The 20,188-nt window shown below is 45.1% G+C and overlaps 1 protein-coding gene and 1 non-coding gene across 3 annotated transcripts; both read right to left on the bottom strand.

The window, feature by feature from the left end:
- Window positions 1–3,722: 3,722 nt before the first annotated feature.
- Window positions 3,723–3,796, bottom strand: TRNAE-UUC (transfer RNA glutamic acid (anticodon UUC)). Its single transcript has one exon. It is a non-coding gene; the product is annotated as a tRNA-Glu (tRNA).
- A 552-nt stretch (window positions 3,797–4,348) lies between these two features.
- LOC123122686 (rhomboid-like protein 15) lies at window positions 4,349–9,879 on the bottom strand. 2 transcript variants are annotated; one of them, XM_044543001.1, is made up of 13 exons: window positions 9,669–9,879; window positions 9,019–9,184; window positions 8,261–8,564; window positions 7,416–7,448; window positions 7,237–7,328; window positions 7,061–7,134; window positions 6,846–6,940; window positions 6,686–6,773; window positions 5,737–5,879; window positions 5,273–5,324; window positions 5,095–5,148; window positions 4,730–4,804; window positions 4,349–4,635 (listed from the first exon to the last, which is right to left on the bottom strand). In XM_044543001.1, exons 1-13 carry the CDS (start codon window positions 9,690–9,692, stop codon window positions 4,630–4,632), a joined length of 1,206 nt encoding a protein of 401 aa, XP_044398936.1. In that variant the 5' UTR covers window positions 9,693–9,879; the 3' UTR covers window positions 4,349–4,629. The 2 variants fall into 2 exon arrangements, with proteins under 2 accessions (XP_044398936.1, XP_044398937.1); XM_044543002.1 differs by having other exon boundaries at window positions 5,782–5,879; window positions 9,669–9,869.
- Between the last annotated feature and the right edge of the window lie 10,309 nt (window positions 9,880–20,188).

Genomic DNA, 20,188 nt, shown 5'->3' with positions numbered 1-20,188 from the left:
AGAAAAAATATCAGATATTTGATTCTAATGAAAATTTACTGCTCTTTATGACTTTATAATATATGTATTTGTTCGTGTATCGACCAAAAAAAATTCTCTGTTGGGCCCATTGGTGAAGTTCGCCCCGGGGCCTTCGAAATCCTTGAGCCGGCCCTGATACCAAGGCCCCCCTGGTCCTTTGGTCGACAAATGATATCCTATTTGGTGAATCGATATTTTCTCTTTAGTTCATCAGTCTGCCAGAAGAATCGGGATCGATAGAAGTCCAGCCTTTTCTTAACACCAACTGGGACTTCGAAGAAAGATAAGAGAAACATAGGCATACTCGTCAGCACCGAATTAATAAGAATCAATCGGCCTCCATATGACATGAGTTTGCCCTTCCAGCAACTCAGTTTCTTCTCAAACCGATCCTCGATGCACTTCCATTCTCTGTTTGTCAGCTTACGATGGTGAATGGGTATACCTAAGTACGTGAAAGGTAATGCCCCCAATTCGCATCCGAACAATTGCCTATAATCCTCTTGTTCCTCATTGGCTCTGCCAAAACAGAACAACTCGCTTTTATGAAAATTAATCTTCAATCCGGTCAATTGTTCAAATAAGCATAACACCAGCTTCATATTTCTCGCTTTTGCCAAGTTGTGCTCCATAAAGATGATTGTATTATCAGCGCACTGCAGGATGGACACACCACCATCAACTAGATGAGGCACCAAGCCACCCACCTGACCGGCCTCCTTTGCCCTACCTATCAGAATTGCCAACATGTCAACCACAATGTTGAACAGAATAGGAGACACTGGATCACCTTGTCTCAGGCCCTTGTGTGTCTGGAAATAATGACCTATGTCGTCATTCACTTTAATTCCAACACTCCCTTTTTGCGTGAAAGATTCTACCTAGCGTCGCCAAGCTTCATCAAAACCCTTCATGCATAAGGCCTATTGAAGGAAAGGCCATTTGACTTTATCGTACGCTTTCTCGAAATCCACCTTAAAAACAACTCCATCTAGTTTTTTCATGTGAATCTCATGGAGCATTTCATGAAGGACCACAACCCCTTCGAGGATGTTCATGTCCGGCATGAAAGCAGTTTGGGTAGGCTGCACCACAGCATGCGCAATCTGTGTGAGCCTATTAGTCCCGACCTTGGTAAAAAATTTGAAACTAACATTAAGAAGACAGATGGGCCTGAATTGCTCAATTCTCACAGCCTCTGTTTTCTTAGGAAGCAGGGTTATCGTTCCAAAATTCAGTTGAAAAAGCTGAAGCTGTCCAGAGAATAAATCATGGAACAACGGCAACAGATCCCCTTTAATAATATGCCAGCACTTCTTATAAAACTCAGCCGGGAATCCATCCGGGCCGGGAGCCTTATTATTTTTCATCCGGGCCGGGAGCCTTAGAATGTCACTTGGTGTTGTGTTATCCAACAACCTAGCATGCAAATTTGCATTGGCCTCCCTTGCAGTTGGTTAAGTTCCTGTAGAAGCAAGCGTTCACCCCCTCCCTGGAAATCTCGGGTCTTCTTGTTCCTACGAGAGAAAATTTGGCAAATTCTTTAAGCTATGCGCTTATAGGGATAACCCATATCTTTCTAGTGTATGGATTACATGAAGACGAAGAGCCTTGTTTAGCTTAGGACAGCATCATCTTGATGGCTGCCAAATTAAGTGCTATTTATATCCTTGAACTGAACTACTAGAAAAAGGATAGGACATATTGAGCTAACACATATTTCAACTAACTGAGAATTAAGCACGACTGGTTTCAATGAGGAACTGTTGGAGCACAATCACTAGGATTGGTCATTTTTTCTCTAGTGCACACAAATCGGATGATAAAAAGCTGGATAGCGCGAGCATCAGAAAAATGGTACTACCAAATGAAGGCAGTGCGGAATCAATGAGATTCCTTCTTCAAACCATCGGTCACGCTTTTTTACATACGTAAGTTTGATGGCTGTTGCTCGGATGGAAAACTATCATGTTGGCGAGAATTAATTCTCATTAAAGTTGCACAACCCCAAGCCTAAAATTTAAATTTGATTGTTTTTCTTTTGTGCATTTACTGTGTGGACTTTTGAACTCAAATGAGGGGTTGGATAAAAACACACGTATGACCAGAAATGTCACACTGATTCAGAAACTAGGACCAAAAGATTAAAGAAGCTCGAAAGCATGACCGTCACGAAAATAGTGCCAGATGAATGCATTGTGGAATCAAACGAATGCCATGCTTTCTTCAAATTCTCAGTCACGCTTTCTTTGACCCTCACGGCTTATATATACACTCATGGCTATGGCTGATAGCAAATTATCATGTTGGCCAGAACCTGCTCTGTTTTCAGGTTCTATGTTCTGACTCAAGTGAGGGATTGGAGAAAGACAAACGTGAATGTGTCTTGGTTAGTTGGATAGACGGATACACACAAGGAGCGAAATAGCCAGAAATGTCAGGGGCTAGTGAGTTAGAGCAAATAGCAATCGTCCTTCTGTTCTTTCCCTGTTTTGCTAGAATATGTTGAACTAAATCTCTTATGGTGTGAATGCGGAGCTAGACGTTCATATGATTCTTGGTGACGAACACTTAATCCCCATATTGGCCATCGTTTGAATACTGTGCCTGGGAGACAAGGCCAGAACCACAGACGACGGCGCAGAGGGGTCAGTCAAAGGTTTGTTTCATGGGAAATCATGTCGGATTTATTATAGTTGTAGGTTACATTTTAACTTACTGGTCCTTTTTGGCTCTCTCTCTCTCTCTCTCTCTCTCTCTCTCTATTCGACAATGTTAGTCTTGCACCAGGAGGTGCCTCACGACGCTTGTTCATACATACGATGGGTGAAAAATAACGCAGCTTACCATATGTTGGGTTCGTCGAGTTCTTTAGAGGAGGTGTATACTCGGTGATGATATCGGTCAGCTGATGTCTGGAACTGGAGCCCTTGACACTTCCATGTTCAGTACAGCTACATGAGATTGGGCGAATGCAAGCAGGCACTAGGCAGTAGCTTCTGCCCTTATACAAATTACATAATCAAGAACACCTTCTTTTGGAAACCACTCTGTCACGAAGATCTCCTCTACAAAGTCCACTATCGATCCACAATCTGAACCTAACCTTCAAATAAGCAAGAGAGATGCTGCTCGATAACTGCCCTATCTTTGATTTACAGACTAAAGAATGACATGTGGGTCTGTAAATCAAAGTTCTGACATTGTTAACATTCTATTCCATTGTACAATGGGGCATGGTGAAAAAATTGAACTTGCAAAGCATTGAGCGAGCAATCAGCAAACTCGAGTTAAGTTTGGCATCCTTTCGACAATTTGAGCGGCGGATTTGGAGTGCCTGTAATAGATGATCCATACGGATGTGCCATTTTGCGTTCAGACCAAATACATGTCATTTTCTTCGTATGCATTTATGTTTCTGGAATGTGGGGGGCTTCTGGGGCCATGCCTCCAAACAGCAATAGGGGTTATGTGATACTATACCTGGTAAACTGTCTTTAATTTGTTGATCATGCACGTGCAATGGGTTAGGCTTAACCTCGGGACTTGTCATGTTTTCTGTTTGAGTTTCCCGTGGGTTTTAGCTTTGTAATAATCCTGTAAAAGATTAAAGAGGCTGGAAGGCGTTCCCTCAAAAAAAAAAAAGAAGAAGAAGCTGGAAGGCGTGACCGTCACAGAAATTGTGCCAAAAAAATGCTGTCCTCCATTGCCGGGATTTGAACCCGGGTCGCCTGGGTGAAAGCCAGGTATCCTAACCGGGCTGGACGACAATGGACTGTGCCATATTTCCTTTGGCCTTGATGTTTACCTTTGGCATGTCATAGGGTTCCACAGTGGTACTGCTCCACTGATGATGTCTCCATGCTGGATCAGGAAGCATGGTAACGCAGCAATCTTTGACAATGCACAGCCTGACCTCACTGGCCTGCTACTGCTATCACCCATAGGCGAAAGCAGGGACAGTGGTTCTAAGGCGTTGCAGCGTTGTAAATTTGGGGTGTTGGCCCTATCACGTTTGTACATAAACTTCCGTTTATCATTTTGCGTTTCAAGGAAAAACAGGTTGTTGTGTTCGTCAAGTTCTTGGTGTAAAGGCCAGCGATGATATCAGTCAGCTGATGCCTAGAACTGGAGCCCTTGACACTTCCATGTTTCAGTACTACTCCCTCCGTCCCATAATATAAGAGCGTTGGACAGAGGGAGTAGATAAGATTTGAGAAATGCAAGTAGGCAAGCACTAGACAGTAGCTTCTGCACCTACACAAACTGGATAATCAGCGTCATCATTTTGGACAATACTTTCGAGTCTGAGGTTATACGCGCGCGGTGATGAAATCAGTCAACTGATGCCTGGAACTGGAGCCCTTGACACTTCCATGTTCAAGTACTACATAAGCTTGGACAAATGCAAGCAGGCACTACGCAGTAGCTTCTGCGCCTATACAAACTGCATAATCAATGGCACATTTTCTGAAAACCACTCTGTCACCAACATCTCCTCTACAAAGTCCACTATCCATCCACAGTCTGAACCTAACCTCCAGATAAGCAAGAGATATGCTGCTCGATAACTGCACTCACTTTGATATAGAATTGTGTGGCTAATCCCTAATCCTGGAATGTTTCGACAATAACGGCAAAAGAAAGTGACGTCAGAAGGAGTCACAGAACTCTGAACAATTAATTTGCAGACAATATCAGTACAAACCTGCTGGCTCATGAGAATCTCAATGGCAACATTTGGATCTCCGTCCGCAGCGGCAAGAGCAACTTCAGCCTGAGTCTGCAGCAAGGAAACCAATCCAGCCGTGAGATGCTTGCGATCCCCTCTACCTAAAACAGTTCTGGCCTCTAACATAAATATGGCTTTAAATTGAGTTGGTTTGTCCTCCGATGCTTACTATAGTAACATCAAGCATGGCCATCAATATATTTGCTTAAATCATCTAAGTAATCCGGTTTGTTTTACACATTTTTTACTTCAAATCTAGTATGGGTCTCTTGCACACCAACGTGCACTAGCATGACAAGTGGGACCATAGTACAAACTGCAAAAAGGCTGTGAGTAAGTACCCTTTCAAAGCCCATCCCAACCAGCTTCTTAAGCTCTTCATCAAATGTATCAGTCTGCAGAGAATAAGTTGTCCAGTAATCATTACTAAACCAATAGCAACAGCCGACAGGAAATCAAAGGGTAAATAACACAACAGCAAACATCCGATGGGGAATCAAAGGGTACATAACACAATACCTGGTCAGCTGTTACTGTTGCATCAGCTCGGACAGTGTTTGCTGCCGTATGCCTGTTACAATGAAGGTCCAAAATTACAAACTAAATAAGTAGTGCCTTTTTTTTCAGGTAAGATAGGCCTTGAAAAGCTAGATGGCGGCTTATGTAAGCTTATGCCATTTCCTGGAGAGATATTAAGCAAAACCATTTCTCCTTGCTATTACATAACACACTTCTGAAGTAGTAACTATGACATTTTCTTTCAATACAAGAATGTACCTAATTAAGTGCTAATTTTTTATCAAAACAAGATCATCCTTTAAATGACGACCCCCTTGATTATATGCTTTAAGTTTTTAATTAAAAAATTATGCATGTGATTATATATCCTTCTAAATGCTGCTGCTTTTCTGATTTCAATATACAAGTGACGACAACGTAAATGTGTAATACATTGACGAAGTGTCGAGTAGAAAATGCATTACTGTGAATTTGTTAGAAGTTCGCTTGGGGTTGAGTTATCCAACAACCTAGCATGCAAATTTGCATTGGCCTCCCTTGCAGTTGGTTCAGTTCCTGTAGAAGCAAGCGTCCGCCCTCTCCCTGGAAATCTCGGGTCTTCTTGTTCCTACAAGAGAACATTTGGCAAAGTCTTTAAGCTATGCATTACAGGGATAACCCATATTTCAGAGAGACTACATATCTTTCTAGTGTACGGATTACATGAAGACGAAGAACCTTGTAAGCTTATGACAGCATCATTTTGATGGCTGCCAAAAATAAGTGTTATTTATATACTTGAACTGAGCTACCATAAAATTGATACGACATATGAGATAACACATTTTCAACTAACTGAGTCAAGCAGGACCGGTTTCAACGAGGAACGGTCCACGTATTAGTTTACACTTTACAGTTCTGTATATAAATTCCATATACACTATTTTCTATGAATGCATATATTGCACTAGCAACTGTAGCTTTTTATTTTATCCACTATCTACACAATTGCTTGGAATAAATTTATTCACACTCAAACAGCCAAGTTACAAAATATTAACAGCAAAACTAACTATTACTAGTCATATACTCTATCTGTGAAATGATTCGATCTCAATAAAGTCTTTTTAGAGCTCATAGAAGCTTCACAAGAAAGCTTCCAGGAAAAGCTCCATGAATAAATAGGCCTGCCTCCATATCACATGGTTATTTTTACAGTAGATCCAGAACAATAACGTAAACCAAGTGCAGCTCTAGAAACTTCCAGTCTACAACAATGTTCAGATTATCTCTTCTTGACGGGTGAAAACCCGGTCAGATTGGCGAAGCCACATAGTGTCAGCACCATACATTACTACAATGATGACCTAATCGTAGTAGGCCATGAGATCAACAGCAGACATGAGTAGTAAACTGTGTTCTTACTTTTCATACCTGATTAGTAGACGTCTGAACAGTGGATGTCCGCCTACTTGGCATCCATGACGAAATATTTCTCAAGAAATTTGCATTTATCAGAGCGCTGTAAATTCAAGAACTTGATTCATTACTTTCCTGGACAGCAAAACAATAAAAATAAATATGGAAACGATACCTGGGTGGAGTGGACATGTTAGAATGTGTAGGAAGCTGGCCATATGTTGTTCCTCCAGTACAGAGAATAAAGCCAGGACGCCTAACACAAACAGACTGATATCCAACATCTCAGGCAAAACATATCAACAGAAAGAAATTTCTCCCGGAGGAGAATGGAACCATGAAAGACAACATGATAAGGACAAATTGATTCATTTGGAAAAGAAAACTTACCAGCATGGACAAGCCTTCAATAGAAGAGTAAAACGATGGTCCAGGAAGCAAGTAGTTGAACAGCCCATAAGTGTCTGAGAGAAGTAAAGAAAAGCTCAATAAGGGTGCTAAAAATACCTAATCTAGCTCATAAAGACTCAAAAAAGGAAAAGGTCAAATGGGTACAAGGGACAAACATGCAAATCCAGACAAGATGCCAGAGAGGTGCCCCAGTAATGAAACATTACTAGCGAGAAACTGAAACAGGATCAGCAAAATCCATGCATACCTGACAATGCACAAATATAAATATTGCTGTATAATTAAACATAGTAAACTGTATGGAAGAAATTCAACAGGTGCATAGAATGAATACCATTTTGCAGGGACATTGAAGAGACCGAAGACACTGGCAAATGAGAGAGGATGTTACTTCACATGCATTAAATGTCATAAAATAAAATAAAGTAATGGCTTCATTTAAAAATTTGGGTATCTGTGGACTTTCAAGAAGGGGCATTTTCTTTCTAAAAATAGAGAAAGTTTCAATTTAACTTCTCTAGATGCTTGGCTAATGTGTGATGATGCTCTTGCCATATCAAGGAATTATAAAAACAACAACCAGAAAAAACAAATAAGGACATGTAGAAAATTATAGTAGGTCAAGATATCTAGTGAAAACTGAAAACATATTTTGGCTTGCATTTGTGCAACCTTTGATCGTGGACCCCTGGGTTAGTGGAGAACCTTCTATATTTACAGAACTTAATAAATGTTTTCTCAATAAACCCTCATATGCAGGAATGTTCTTTAGCCACACATTTGAGCCATATATCCTTCATACAGAAGTCTATGTCTAGCATGCCCAACTGGGTTTAAATATGATTTTGCACTAGATATAACTCTATATGGCAGAGTGAGTTTTCCTCATTTAATAATTGGATGTAATAAATGAAAATAATTAACATTATTCAATTATGGCCATCAATTGACCATATCTATACTAGTCCGAAAGCATTAGCATGATATCATGTTTCAAGATTTTGACAACAGTTTACAATCTTATATTCAGCAGGCCAAAAAAGGGTACGACCTCAACAGACAGTTTGAGTAAGCAAACATTTTTAACATTAGGCATATAATCAATTCATCCCAATAAACTGAACCCTCATGCAAATCATAAAAGTGGGTGTAGCATTAACAACCAGAGAAGCAATGCACCTTCGATATTGCACTCCACTCAGGCTTGTCTCAATGACTATCATTGAGAATATAACTCCAGAAAAGCCAATCGAACATTCATCCACAAGATATGAGACATGGTATAAAGGATTATAATCCACCAAGAAGGCGACGATGAGATGGAAAATTGCATTAGTTGTTGCAAGAAGGAACATCAGGAACAAGAGACGGACTGATCCCATAATTCTCTCCAACTCGGTCCCCAAGGGTACAAAGGTCAGCATGTTGAATAGCACATGAAGCAAAGAGCCATGAAACAGAACAGATGTGTAGAACCTGTACACTGAAAGAAAATAAGCACCACGTCAGGGTAGACGTACCAAAAGAAAATGATAAGTAACATAAATTTTACAAGTAGCCTTGAGCTTGTTCAGCATTTGGATCTGTAGAAGATTGGATATCCCAACTAGCGTGAGTCTTTTGTTGTTTATTTCAATGATTACGAACATTTCAGTAGGTAGTATTAACCTCTGGAAGAATTGAACAGGTGTTTCAGAATTGATGGCATATCGGCATGTGTAAATAGCACTTCTCGTGTTATATGCATGAAAAGAACTTTGATGTGCACCATTAAAACAATTATTGTGAATGAAAGGTTTAATCCAGGTGACCTTTAACAGAATCTATATGCTCGACATAAATGATACATTTGCTGTTTCCAGAAAGAATCATGTTTCAGCATTGTCAGAGGAACTCGTATTTATGTTCCGCGAAAAAGAAAGGTGAATGAAACAGACCTTGAAAATGTGAGGCCACTGCAGAAGGCAAGAAGCATATCTCGGCGTAGGAGTCATATCCAACCAACAAGCACACCAGATATATGGCCGCACATATTATGGTAACGCCGGAGGTAATGAACGGGGTGCTGCTCCACCACTGGTTCAGCCTAGTTGAAACCCCAGCCTGCATCCACGAAATCATAGACATGTAATTAAGAAGAATAAAACGCCAAAAATTCGGCACATTTCCTGCTGTGGTATCCTCCGTTCCAGTAAACGCACTGCATAAACACCGCTCTAAGAGCCATCACAGCAATCCCCTACAAAACCTAGCAGCGAAGCAGCAGACTTATCAAAATCAAACCAGGGGAACTAAGCCCACCGCCCAGAAATAAAACCCATCCATAATCTGGCTCGAAACTTGCAAGCCCCCTCTTTCTAGCTTAACTCAAGCAGCCGGTGCCCCGGGGGGAACCCCCGCACCAAACCCGGCTCGATTCCTATCGACAGGAACTATGGTTCCCCACGAAACCTTCGGAGCGCTTCTCCGCGGAGCCTAGCTCGTGGCAAGAGGAACTCCGCGGCGATTTGGGGCTAGCTTCTATCAGATCCGAAGGCGCCCCGCGGAAATTCACCCGGAAATCGAAACTGGGGGCAGGAACCCGCACCTCCGTGATGATGTTGGGGCTCATCTCGGGCGCGCCTCCGGTGCCGGTGGCTCCGCCGGGCTGGGATCGAGAGCTGGAGGTTGGGGTGTCTGTGGAGAGGTGTGCAGACTGCCGAGATCTCGAGGGTTTTGGGGGCGCCGGCCGCGACCTCGGGAAGAAGAGGAAATGTGCCGTTGCTGTAAAAGACGAGCATTACTTGGGCTCGAAGGGGCCTGAACAGATCCCAGGGTCCACGCGGTGGTGATTTATGGAAAAATAAAAATAACCGTAAAATTAGAATAACTAGCTGAATATGTATAGACTGTCAAAGAAAAACCCAACTAAATACTTGCATTGTTCGGTTAAAAAATATACTTGCATTGTTAAAAAATACTTACTGCTTGTTCGGTTGAGGTGGATTTGAAGGGGATTGAGGGGGATTAAATCCTCTACAAGTCAAAATCCCTCCAATCCCGTCGGGGAGGGGATTACCCGAGCAAGGCCCTTTGGGAGGGGGGAAGGGGGGGGGGGGGGGGGGGGGGGGGGGTATCTGGAATTTTTTCTGACTCTGAAAATTACTTTCTTCGTGTGTCTTCTTTGTTATGCTCTTTGACAGTTTTCGGACACTTTCCCCTTTTTGGTTGCAACTTGCAAAATAAGAGGAAAAAGATGTAAGCTTGGTGTCATAATGTGCAAAACATGAATATTGATTTAAATTATAGTAAAATAGTGATGCAAATTAACGTACCAAAGGAGCAAAGAAAGGCAGAGGGGGAGCCCAGAGGCGCCCACCCTGTCGGGTAGGGGCATCGTGGCATAGGAGCTACTAGATGTATAAAGATCTGATGATATAGTTGTTCCCTGCGCGGGGATCTGGTTAGTGGCCCGACATGGGGCATTACCATGGATTTCTTCGGAGTCAAGTCGTGTCTGTCAAGCTGACTAAGTCGGCTTCAGGTAGTGTCCCTTAGGAATGCCCTCACATCTCACCCCGAGTCATTGTCCTTGAGGCCCCTATTGTTAGGGGTTCAACTGTCGACCTCGCAAGGGGTAAGATGATCATCCTTTGCTTGGGTGTGCCCAAGCAGCTTAGGTTCAGATGTCACAACCTATTATTGTCTGCGCTTGGGAGCTAAAAGGGTCAGTTTTTGCATGTGCCCTCTTTGTTGTGCCTAACTCCTTTCCCATTTCCATGGGAGTATCCCTCGAGCCCTCGCTTGGTTGGCCGAACCGAGTGGGGGGTCTTGTAGAGCTTGGCCTTGACTGCTCGTCTCCCTTTTGTGCAGTTATACATGGTGCAACCCCCAACTTGCGACAAGACTGGGTCAAGGTCCTAATGATAAAGATTCAGGGCGCAGGGTCACGAGGTTCTCGAAAGCATGGATGATCTTCTATTAAGGGAGCTCAAGGCCAAGCTCCTCTTCAAGTGCGGACGAGCAAGTTGTGCCCCTTATGAAGGGGCATGTCAAGCGGATGAGGAGCTCCTCTTCAAGTTGGTGGGCGACGTCAGTTGTCAGTTCTAGAGGTCTGTTCTTACTGAGTGTTCGCTAGTGCGGTGATCATCATGTTATCCAATGCAGCGATCGCAACACTCGATACCTAAGTAGATCCAGGTCGCTGGTGGATTAATGTGGCAAGGCGATAGCCTTCGGCTCCACAGCTCCCGGTAGGGTGCACACGGGTGATCTCACACATGTTTGAGGATAATTCGTGCCTAGGCTTTGGCCGCGCCTTCCGCTTTGAACATACCCCATTCCGTAGATAACTGCCTGCTGAGCTACGTCTTCCTTGGGCTACACATGCGGAGCTCGTGTTGGCCCTTAAATACTTCTGGGGCCTCGACCACACGCATCGCAGTCGCGATGTCGGTGGTGTTTTGGCTCAGGGAGGTGACAATCGGGATGTGTCGGTACAAAAACCAGTAGATCTCGTGTAGGGGGTCCCGAGCTGTTGATCTAGGAACAATGGTAACAGGGGGGAAACACGAGACGATGTTTACCCAGGTTCGGGCCCTCTTTGAAGAGGTAAAACCCTACTTAACTCTAAGGCGGGTAATCGTGTCTCTAAAGACTAAACCCCACGGCTTATTATATACATACCGGGGGTACTTAGGTTACATATATGGTCGGTTGCCAGTCATGCCAGCTAGTAAGCTATCCTTGAAGTACACGTCAAGTCTTCAGAGATTTCCATCTTGATCACGCCGGGGTTCCTAGCTTCCGGAGTCCTTGTAGAAATTGGCGGGCCGTAAGCCGTCAATAGCCCCTGAACTTTCTTCAAAGCCTTTTTTTTTGGGTGAAAATATTATATTACTCGTTCCCAAGGTTCATACAATCAATCACGGCTAGCTCTAAAACTTCCGAAGGGCCAGACCCTAGCCAAGTCAAGGTTCTTCCCTCAACACGAGCAAATCTTGCTAGGCTATCACTAACCTTATTTTGGCTGCGATTTACATGAGTAATACAAGTTTCACGAAGGGATATAAGGTATTTAATCTCTTTGATGACCGACGTGTAGACCAATCTGTCCATCCCCGAAGTCTGGATTAATTTGACCGCCACTATTGAATCCATCTCCATTTGCACCAGTAGCTCACTTCTCTGTAGTGCAAAGGACAAACCTTCCATACACGCACAAAGCTCGGCTTCAAGAGCATCTCGACAAGAAAATAACTATCTGCAGGACGAGAATATAATTGCACCCTTATCATCTCTTAACACCATCCCAGCACCAGCAGACCCATCATCCACAAACGAACCATCAGTATCAAGCTTCACCCAACCCAGCTTAGGAGCAGACCATTTGCGCTTGGCTACATTCAGTATCGCATGTGGCATTCTGGGCTCATACGTGATGTACGACTTTCCACTATTGGGATCAGATGAGAGATCTGTTTTAATACCAATGAGAGAGTCCAAGTAGCTCACCAAAAACCTTTTAGAAGCTTCCATAGGCGGAGGAGGTTTATGATGCACGATCTCATTCCGAATATGCCAGGCTCTCCAAAACGTCATGAGGACCATGGCTCTTTCCACTTCCTGTAGAGGTTCTAGCATACGCAAAAGCCATTCGTCTCCATTGTTCAGTACGGCTGCTAGGCACGGCAACGGCCAAACTTCAGACATCGTGTCCCATAGGCCTCTTGACAGTGTACAACGGCACAACGCATGATGGCAGTCTTCCGGTTCTGATGCACAAACAGGGCACAAGGCATGCACTTCCAGTCCTCTCCTATTTTTGTTTCTCCATGTTGGCAGCGAGTTAGTAGCTACCCGCCATGCAAAGTTCTTGACCGTGGGTGGTACATCAGAGGACCAAATTAGTTTCCAGCAGCTGCGACGCCCATCCGGATGAGCACTAGATCCCGTAGCGGAGCTCCTGTGAGCCTCTTCAAAACCAAACTCATATGCACTTCTGACCGAAAAAACTCGGTATTTACCGGGTCCCCAAGCAAGTGTGTCATCCTCCTGACGGAGGAACACTAGTAAAAAAGGGCCTTTTGTCCCGGTTCTAGAAGGCCTTTAGTCCCGGTTACTAAAGGTCCCCCTTTAGTCCCGGTTGGTAACATCAACCGATACTAAAAGGTTTTTTTTGAATTTTTCTTTTTGAAATATTTTCTCAATTTTTCAATTTCTGAATTATTTTAATCTCTAATCTCTAATCATCCCTCATCACTGCTCAATTTAATCTCTAATCATCCCGCATCATTCCAAATCATCTAACTTCCCGAACGGTCACCCATCCTCCCACTCCCTCAGCCTGAGCACGCTTAACTTCCGGGTTCTATTCTCCCTCGTTTCCAAGTCTGCACTTGTTGTTTTCCTGACAATAGTAAGATGTCAATCCTATTAACCCTCAGGAGTTTAGCTTGAGCATGAAGTCACACATTTCACTGTTTGAGTTTGAAACTATTGTTCTAAAAAACAATAATATTTAGTAACACTAATATTTCTTGAATAAGTAATTTGACCATTGTTTGACCACAGTTTGACCAAAATTCAAAAAAACTGAAATAATTATTTAGTAACACTAATATTCTTGAATAATTATTTAGTAACACTAATACTTCTTGAATAAGTAGTTTGACCATAGTTTGACTAGATTTAACGAATTTTTTTTAAAAAAAATTAAAATTTGAGCATAACTTTTTTCCTTTTGGAATTTGAGGATTCTAAAAATTTGCAAACAGGTCGTAGGCCGTCAAAATCGGATGCGGATTTTCGTGCTGAACATTTTGATATATTATACGTTTTTTCTGACATCGTATGCAAAAGTTGTAGCCGTTTTATATTTTCCCTACACTTTTTTGCAAAACATGTCCAAATTTAAGTTTTTAAAATTTCCTAACTAGTAGATGTGGTAACATAACTATATCTCGAAGGATTTTAACTTTTGAAGATTTTATCATTTTCTTTTGCTTTTTACAAAGCTGAAAAGGCGATACAGGGGGGTAGGATTTGAATATTGCACCATTAGTACCGGTTCGTGGTCTCAACCCCATTAGTACCGGTTCGTGGCACGAACTGGTACTAAAGGTTAGACCTTTAGTACCGGTTCGTGGCACCAACCGGGACTAAAGGTCCCATTTGAACCGGGAGTAATGCCTGTACGGTGCCCTCACCGCTCGAACCGGGACTAATGCTCACATTAGTCTCGGTTCGTAATGCAACCGGTATTAATGCTCTTTTCTGGCCGAACCAAAGCCCCTTTTTCTACTAGTGGAAGACCGAATCTTCAAACTTTCGACCACATCAGCTGGAAGGAAGAATTCCTGTAGCACAGCAGCACTTTCTTCAAAGCCGAGGACGGCAATTCCCATCCTCGGACCAATGTCTTCGGCTTGATGTCATGCTATATTAGTTGCTTTCCAACCTCCAGTCTGAAAATATATTATCTAACATTTGGGAGGAATTCAATTGATTGGGAATTCTCCATAATTTCCCCGGCCTTCGGCCTAGCACTAGTAGAAAAAGGGCCTTTAGTCCCGGTTCTGGAACCGGGACTAAAGTGTCGTTACTAAAGCCTCCCCCTTTAGTCCCGGTTCTTATACGAACCGGGACTAAAGGCCCTCCACGTGGCCGCTGCCTGGAGGTCCACCTTTAGTCCCGGTTGGTAACACGAACCGGTACTAAAGGAAATTTTATGATTTTTTTATTTTTTTTTGATTTTTTTATTTTCAAATTTCTGAATTATTTTAATCTCTAATCACCCCTCATAACTGCTCAATTTAACCTCTAATCTCTAATCACCCCTCATCATTCCAAATCATCTAACTTCCCGGACGGTCACCCATCCTCTCACTACTCCAGCCTGAGCACGCTTAACTTCCGGGTTCTATTCTCCCTCATTTCCAAGTCTGCACTTGTTGTTTTCCTGACAATAGTAAGATGTCAATCCTATTAACCCTCAGGAATTTAGCTTGAGTATGAAGTCACACATTTCACTGTTTGAGTTTGAAACTATTGTTTTAAAAAACAATACTTATTTAGTAACACTAATATTTCTTGAATAAGTAGTTTGACCATAGTTTGACCATACACTACTAGGAAAAGGCCTACTAATGGCGCACCTAATTTGGCCATTAATGGCGCATTAGTGGTGCGCCATTAGTGCCACGCCATTAGTATATTTTACTAATGGCGCATCACTGGTGCACCATTAGTATCTGGTATACTAATGGCGCACCCCAGATGCGCCATTAGTATATACAACAGTGCGCCATTAGTATGCCTCCCAGGGGGCCATCTATACCCAGGTGCTTTGGCATACTAATGGCGCACAACAACAGGATGCGCCATTAGTAACTTCGGCATACTAATGGCGCACTGTTTAGTGATGCGCCATTAGTATCCTTTGGCATACTAATGGCGCACTATGATGTGATGCGCCATTAGTATGAATATTAGGTTTTTTTATTTTTTTATTTTCTGTTTTTTGCACAGGTTACAAAATGTATAATTGGACAAAATATAGACAGCACACATCAACAACAGATTCATCGAATACAATAGAAGATTAGTCTCTGAATACAATTCATCATTTTAGTCTCCGAATACAATTCATCATATTAGTCTCCGAATTGAAAAGACCGAACAAAGATAGAACATTATATTACAAGTCTCGAGACCGCGAGTTTGTCTTCACATTACAAGTCGATATCGATCATCTAAACTACCATCACATAGAAGAGAGCTGCGGTCATCACGATGAGCATCATCACGATGAAACTCGTCTTCATCCGGTTCCTCCAACGCTCCCTCCCCTCTCCCGCTAGATAGCGGGCGTATCTAGATTCGGCCTCGGCCCTAGTGGCGTACCCTTTGTAACTGTTACCGCTGAATCGGTGAACCTGTCTCCGACACTCCTCCCAGTCGTCGTAGACTCCGGGAACCTTACCCTTGTACACGACATACCACGGCATCGCTATGCAGTAGCCAAACGAAACGTTAGTACCAATTCACAGACAATACATAAGCAATATATAAGTATGCAACAGAACGATCGGAAGAGAAAAGCAAGACATTAATAGCATCGATTACATCTAAGTTGAACGACTCTCGAAACCAAAGAGACATACTACAAGTTCATTAAAGTTTAATTACAACATGAGCCAATCGATGTTTCAGAACTAGACACAGCATCACTGCTTTCGACTCGACTCAAGGGACCGGAGCGTGGATGAAGCCGCCGTCTATCGTGGGAGTCATGAAACAACGGGCGTTGTCAGCCTGCATTTGTAGGATTGTGTCGATGTCACTGTTGGACGGTTGATTTCTGAGGTAGAACTGCCCCGAGGTACGAAGGACATCTTGATGGATGATTTCCGCAAACTCCGACTGGATGCGAAAGAATTCTTGTCTGATGTCCGCGTCCTGGATTGCCGACACGCTCGCGGCCCAATCTTTGAGTCTACTCGGTAGCAGAAGTTGATGATGGTCCCGTACGATCGCCCGCATGTGATGGATGGCGTAGTAGGCACCCTTCTGACCGCCAGGCGGCTGCTTGACGCAGCAGAACGTCGTATTGTGGGAGAACACGTGCTTGCCGTACTTACGAATAGGCCTGGTGAAGGTGCCTCCAGATTTGACGTAGCCGGGGAGAACATCATCAAGAACCTTCTTGACATTTGTGTAGTCTACGTTCGACTGACGGTCCGGGTCGAAATACGTGGCCATGGAATATTTGGGGCTTAGGAGGATGAGCGTGCAATGTGTGTCACTGCAGAAAACACGGAATGTTAAAAGAAAAACGATCGAAATCTAAGAATTCATATGTTACGGGGCGGTTGAGGGGAGGACTTACTCGGGAAAGTAAGGCACGAGGAAGTTATCCTTATCTTGGTTTGCCAGAATGACGCCTTCGAGGTAAGAACTCGCGACTTGCCGGTCCCCAGCGCTGCCCAAGATCTTGGCACGCATGTAGAAGGGGTCGACTATCACGATGTCCGGGGTCTTGTCGCGAATGATCCGCATCTCCATACTCAGCGAAAATAGCCGAACGAAGGTGTAGTGCAGCGGATGAAGGTTCAACATAGCGTGGATGTCATCAAACCGCAGGACGATCGTACCCCCGATGGAGTTATCCACAAAGCCCTTGCCCTCTGGCACCTTGGCCGCGAAAACCGGGTATGCCACATCCTTCTCTCCGAGACGCCGCTTCTCCAAAGAAAGAACACTGTCATGCAGACTCCGCATAGCACCGGTTGCAGCATCGAGCATATTTCTCGGTAGCATCGGCCTACCCGCCACATGCACCCTCCTCGAGATATCCTCAGTTGAAGGTGGCCCGTCCTGAGCACGGATCGTACTCGGTGCCGGCTGGCCCGCACCCTTGTTAGTCTTTCTTTTGCGTGCCTTCTTCTTCTCCTGTAATGGGACCGAGTTCTGCTCACAGACCGCCTTCTTGAGTGTGTTGGGGCTGATCATATTTCGCACCTCGCCTATCTGAGGCTCGGTGAAGTCGGCAGCTGGAGGCGTCTCCTGAGAGCTGAACTGCAGACGACGCCTGTTGCAACTTGGCTTCTCCGCGGTACCAGCTAGATCGCACACGTCTTTTGTTGGGTTGGGTTCTTGAGAAGGAGGCCCCATGAAGTCGCCACCGTACCCATGATCGGCAAAGTACTGATCGACGTTGGCAAATGTATCGTCGTCGTCGTCGTTCTGATCCTGTGCCATATGCATGTTTGGATCCAGTGGCATAGGGATGTCCGGCACCGTTGCGGCGGTCTTGCCATGGGGCCGACTTGGCGCCGGCACGACTGGCGGTGTTGTCTTTGGGGTGGTGTCCCCCGCCCCCAAACGAATCTGGCTCTTCGGCCAAAGCAGGGGCCAGCTCAGGCAGGCGCTGAGGGTCATCACGTCATCATCGTCGGCCCCGATGGGTCGAATCGGAGGTAACAACTCGTCGCAGCCTGGCAGCACCCGAACCAGTTGAACCCTAAACAAGTTGGGTGGCATCTGGGTACCGTGGAACAAGGGGTTGCCCGGTTGAACGATTTTGCCCTTGGCGACATCGACCAACTCGTTGTTCACGAAGTGCAGGAGAGTGCACGGAACGTCGGCGGCGCCCTGCGAAAACATGTAGGGCGTTAGGGATGCCCAGTCAAAGGCAAGGAGATGAAGTCCTCGGCCGAGAGAGGCTTAATTAGTTACCGTGATGATGGCGTCGAGCTCGGCTAATGTCGAGGCACCGCCAACGGCGGGCGTGCAGTTGACGGAGGGGCCGCTTGCTGCAGAGGTGCCGGCCGGCGTACACCCGGGTGCATTAAGCTCCCGTGCTGGCGTCGGAGACACCAATGCCGCCTCCGCCGGAGACACCAATGGCCCCGCCATCGCGTTCTGCGAGTTGCTGGCCGTGAAGCTAGGAATCGGGGGCGGCCCCTGTTGGCCGCCCGCAATCCACGCACTAATCCCCTGGATCAAGGTAGGCACAATGGCGGTGATCGTCGCTCCGAGTTGTTGTTGCACTTGCTCTTGGACAATCTCCGGAATCCGCGCCACCTGTGCCCTGAGTTCTTGAACCTCGCGCGCCTGGCTTTCCGAGCTGGTCTTTTTCTCCTTTCGCCCACCAGTGTTATAGTATGACGACCATTTTGTCGACAAGCCTTTGCCGGCCACACGACCAGCTGACGTCGGCTTACTGAGCTTATCCTTGTTCTTCATTACATTCAACGCCCTATTTAGAGTGGTGTCCCAAGGGTTGCTCTTAGTCGACCCCGCGCTACTGCTTTCAGTCGCCTGCGGAAGGAATGTGAACCATTTAGAAATTTGGCTTCATTAATTAGAATGCAACCATATGGAGCTAATTACGCGGGGGTGTATTCCTTACCAGAACAAGCTCAAGCGCCCTGGTCTTCGGATCCGTGGTAAGCTCCTTTGTTTTCGGGTCCTTCTTGTACCGGGCCCTGACAAAGTTCCTGGTCTGCTTGTCACCGTATTTATCGAAGAGGGGCGGTAGGCCTTGCTCGGCACGGTCCGCCTCCTCCTTGTCCCATATAGGCTCCGCCACTCTGTAACCGCCGGGACCGAGTGTGTGTTCCCCTAAGTTCAGCTCCCGCATTTCTTTCCCCCACTTACTTGATTCGGAGTTTGCGGTGCTCGAGCAATTGATCTTGAAGTCGTTGTAGTCATCTTCGGTGATCGAAGGATTTTTCTCCTTGATCTTCTCATAACTCTCACCTTTCTCGATCATTCTCTTCACATTGCTTTTCCAAGTAGACAGGGCCTTGCTCATCTTCGTGAGGGCAGCATTGTTCACTTTATTCCCTTTGAGGCTTGTGTTTTCAAATTCAGCGGGGAACTTGTATCGTTCGTGCAGCTTCGTGAAGAGGAGGTTGCGCAAATTCCCTCGGTCAGGATGCCTCAGGTTCTCGGTGTTGATCGAGACGGTGCTCCGGAGAATGCACCCGAGCTGAAGCGAGTACCCCTTGACTATTCGTTCGGGCGCCGTTGGATTCCCGTCGGAGTCCACTTCAGTAACTTCCTCCTTGAGGGTGCGGAGCACGGTCGGGCGCCGGTCCTTCCGTTGCCTCTTCGGTTGGCTGCCATCTGTGCGTGCGCCGCCATCATCAGTGGTGGCATCCTCGGCGGCACCATCAGTGGTGGCATCAGTGGGGTCATCCTCGGCGGTACCATCAGTGGTCTCAGGATCGGTGGGGAAGGCGGCGTCCTCATACAAGTGAGGTTGTTCCTCCATCTCCTGGGACAGCTTCCAGAATGCCTTGACGCCCGAACCCCCGGCCTCATCGTTGTTGGCCATGTTTCTCTCTAAATAGGAACAAAGTTTGGTCAAAAAGTTGGTTATTGTCAAGGAACAAGATCATGGTCTCATCATTTAGGGTTTGTCGACACCGAGGCATCCTAAAAGCTAAGCTTTTATCATTGAGGGTTTTTCGACGCCGAGGCACCCTAAAAGCCTAAGCTTTCATCATTTCGGTTTTTATCGACACCAAGGCACCCTAAAAGCCATGCATTAGTCACAAGTACGCCGGGGCACTTGATCCTACTTAATTAACTACTAAGATACCCCGGCCCATGCATTAG

This window comes from Triticum aestivum, chromosome 5D (assembly GCF_018294505.1).
Source record: "Triticum aestivum cultivar Chinese Spring chromosome 5D, IWGSC CS RefSeq v2.1, whole genome shotgun sequence".
Lineage (NCBI taxonomy): Eukaryota > Viridiplantae > Streptophyta > Magnoliopsida > Poales > Poaceae > Triticum > Triticum aestivum.
Note: the sequence above shows the minus strand (reverse complement) of the source record. Positions and strands in the feature narration are given on the sequence as shown.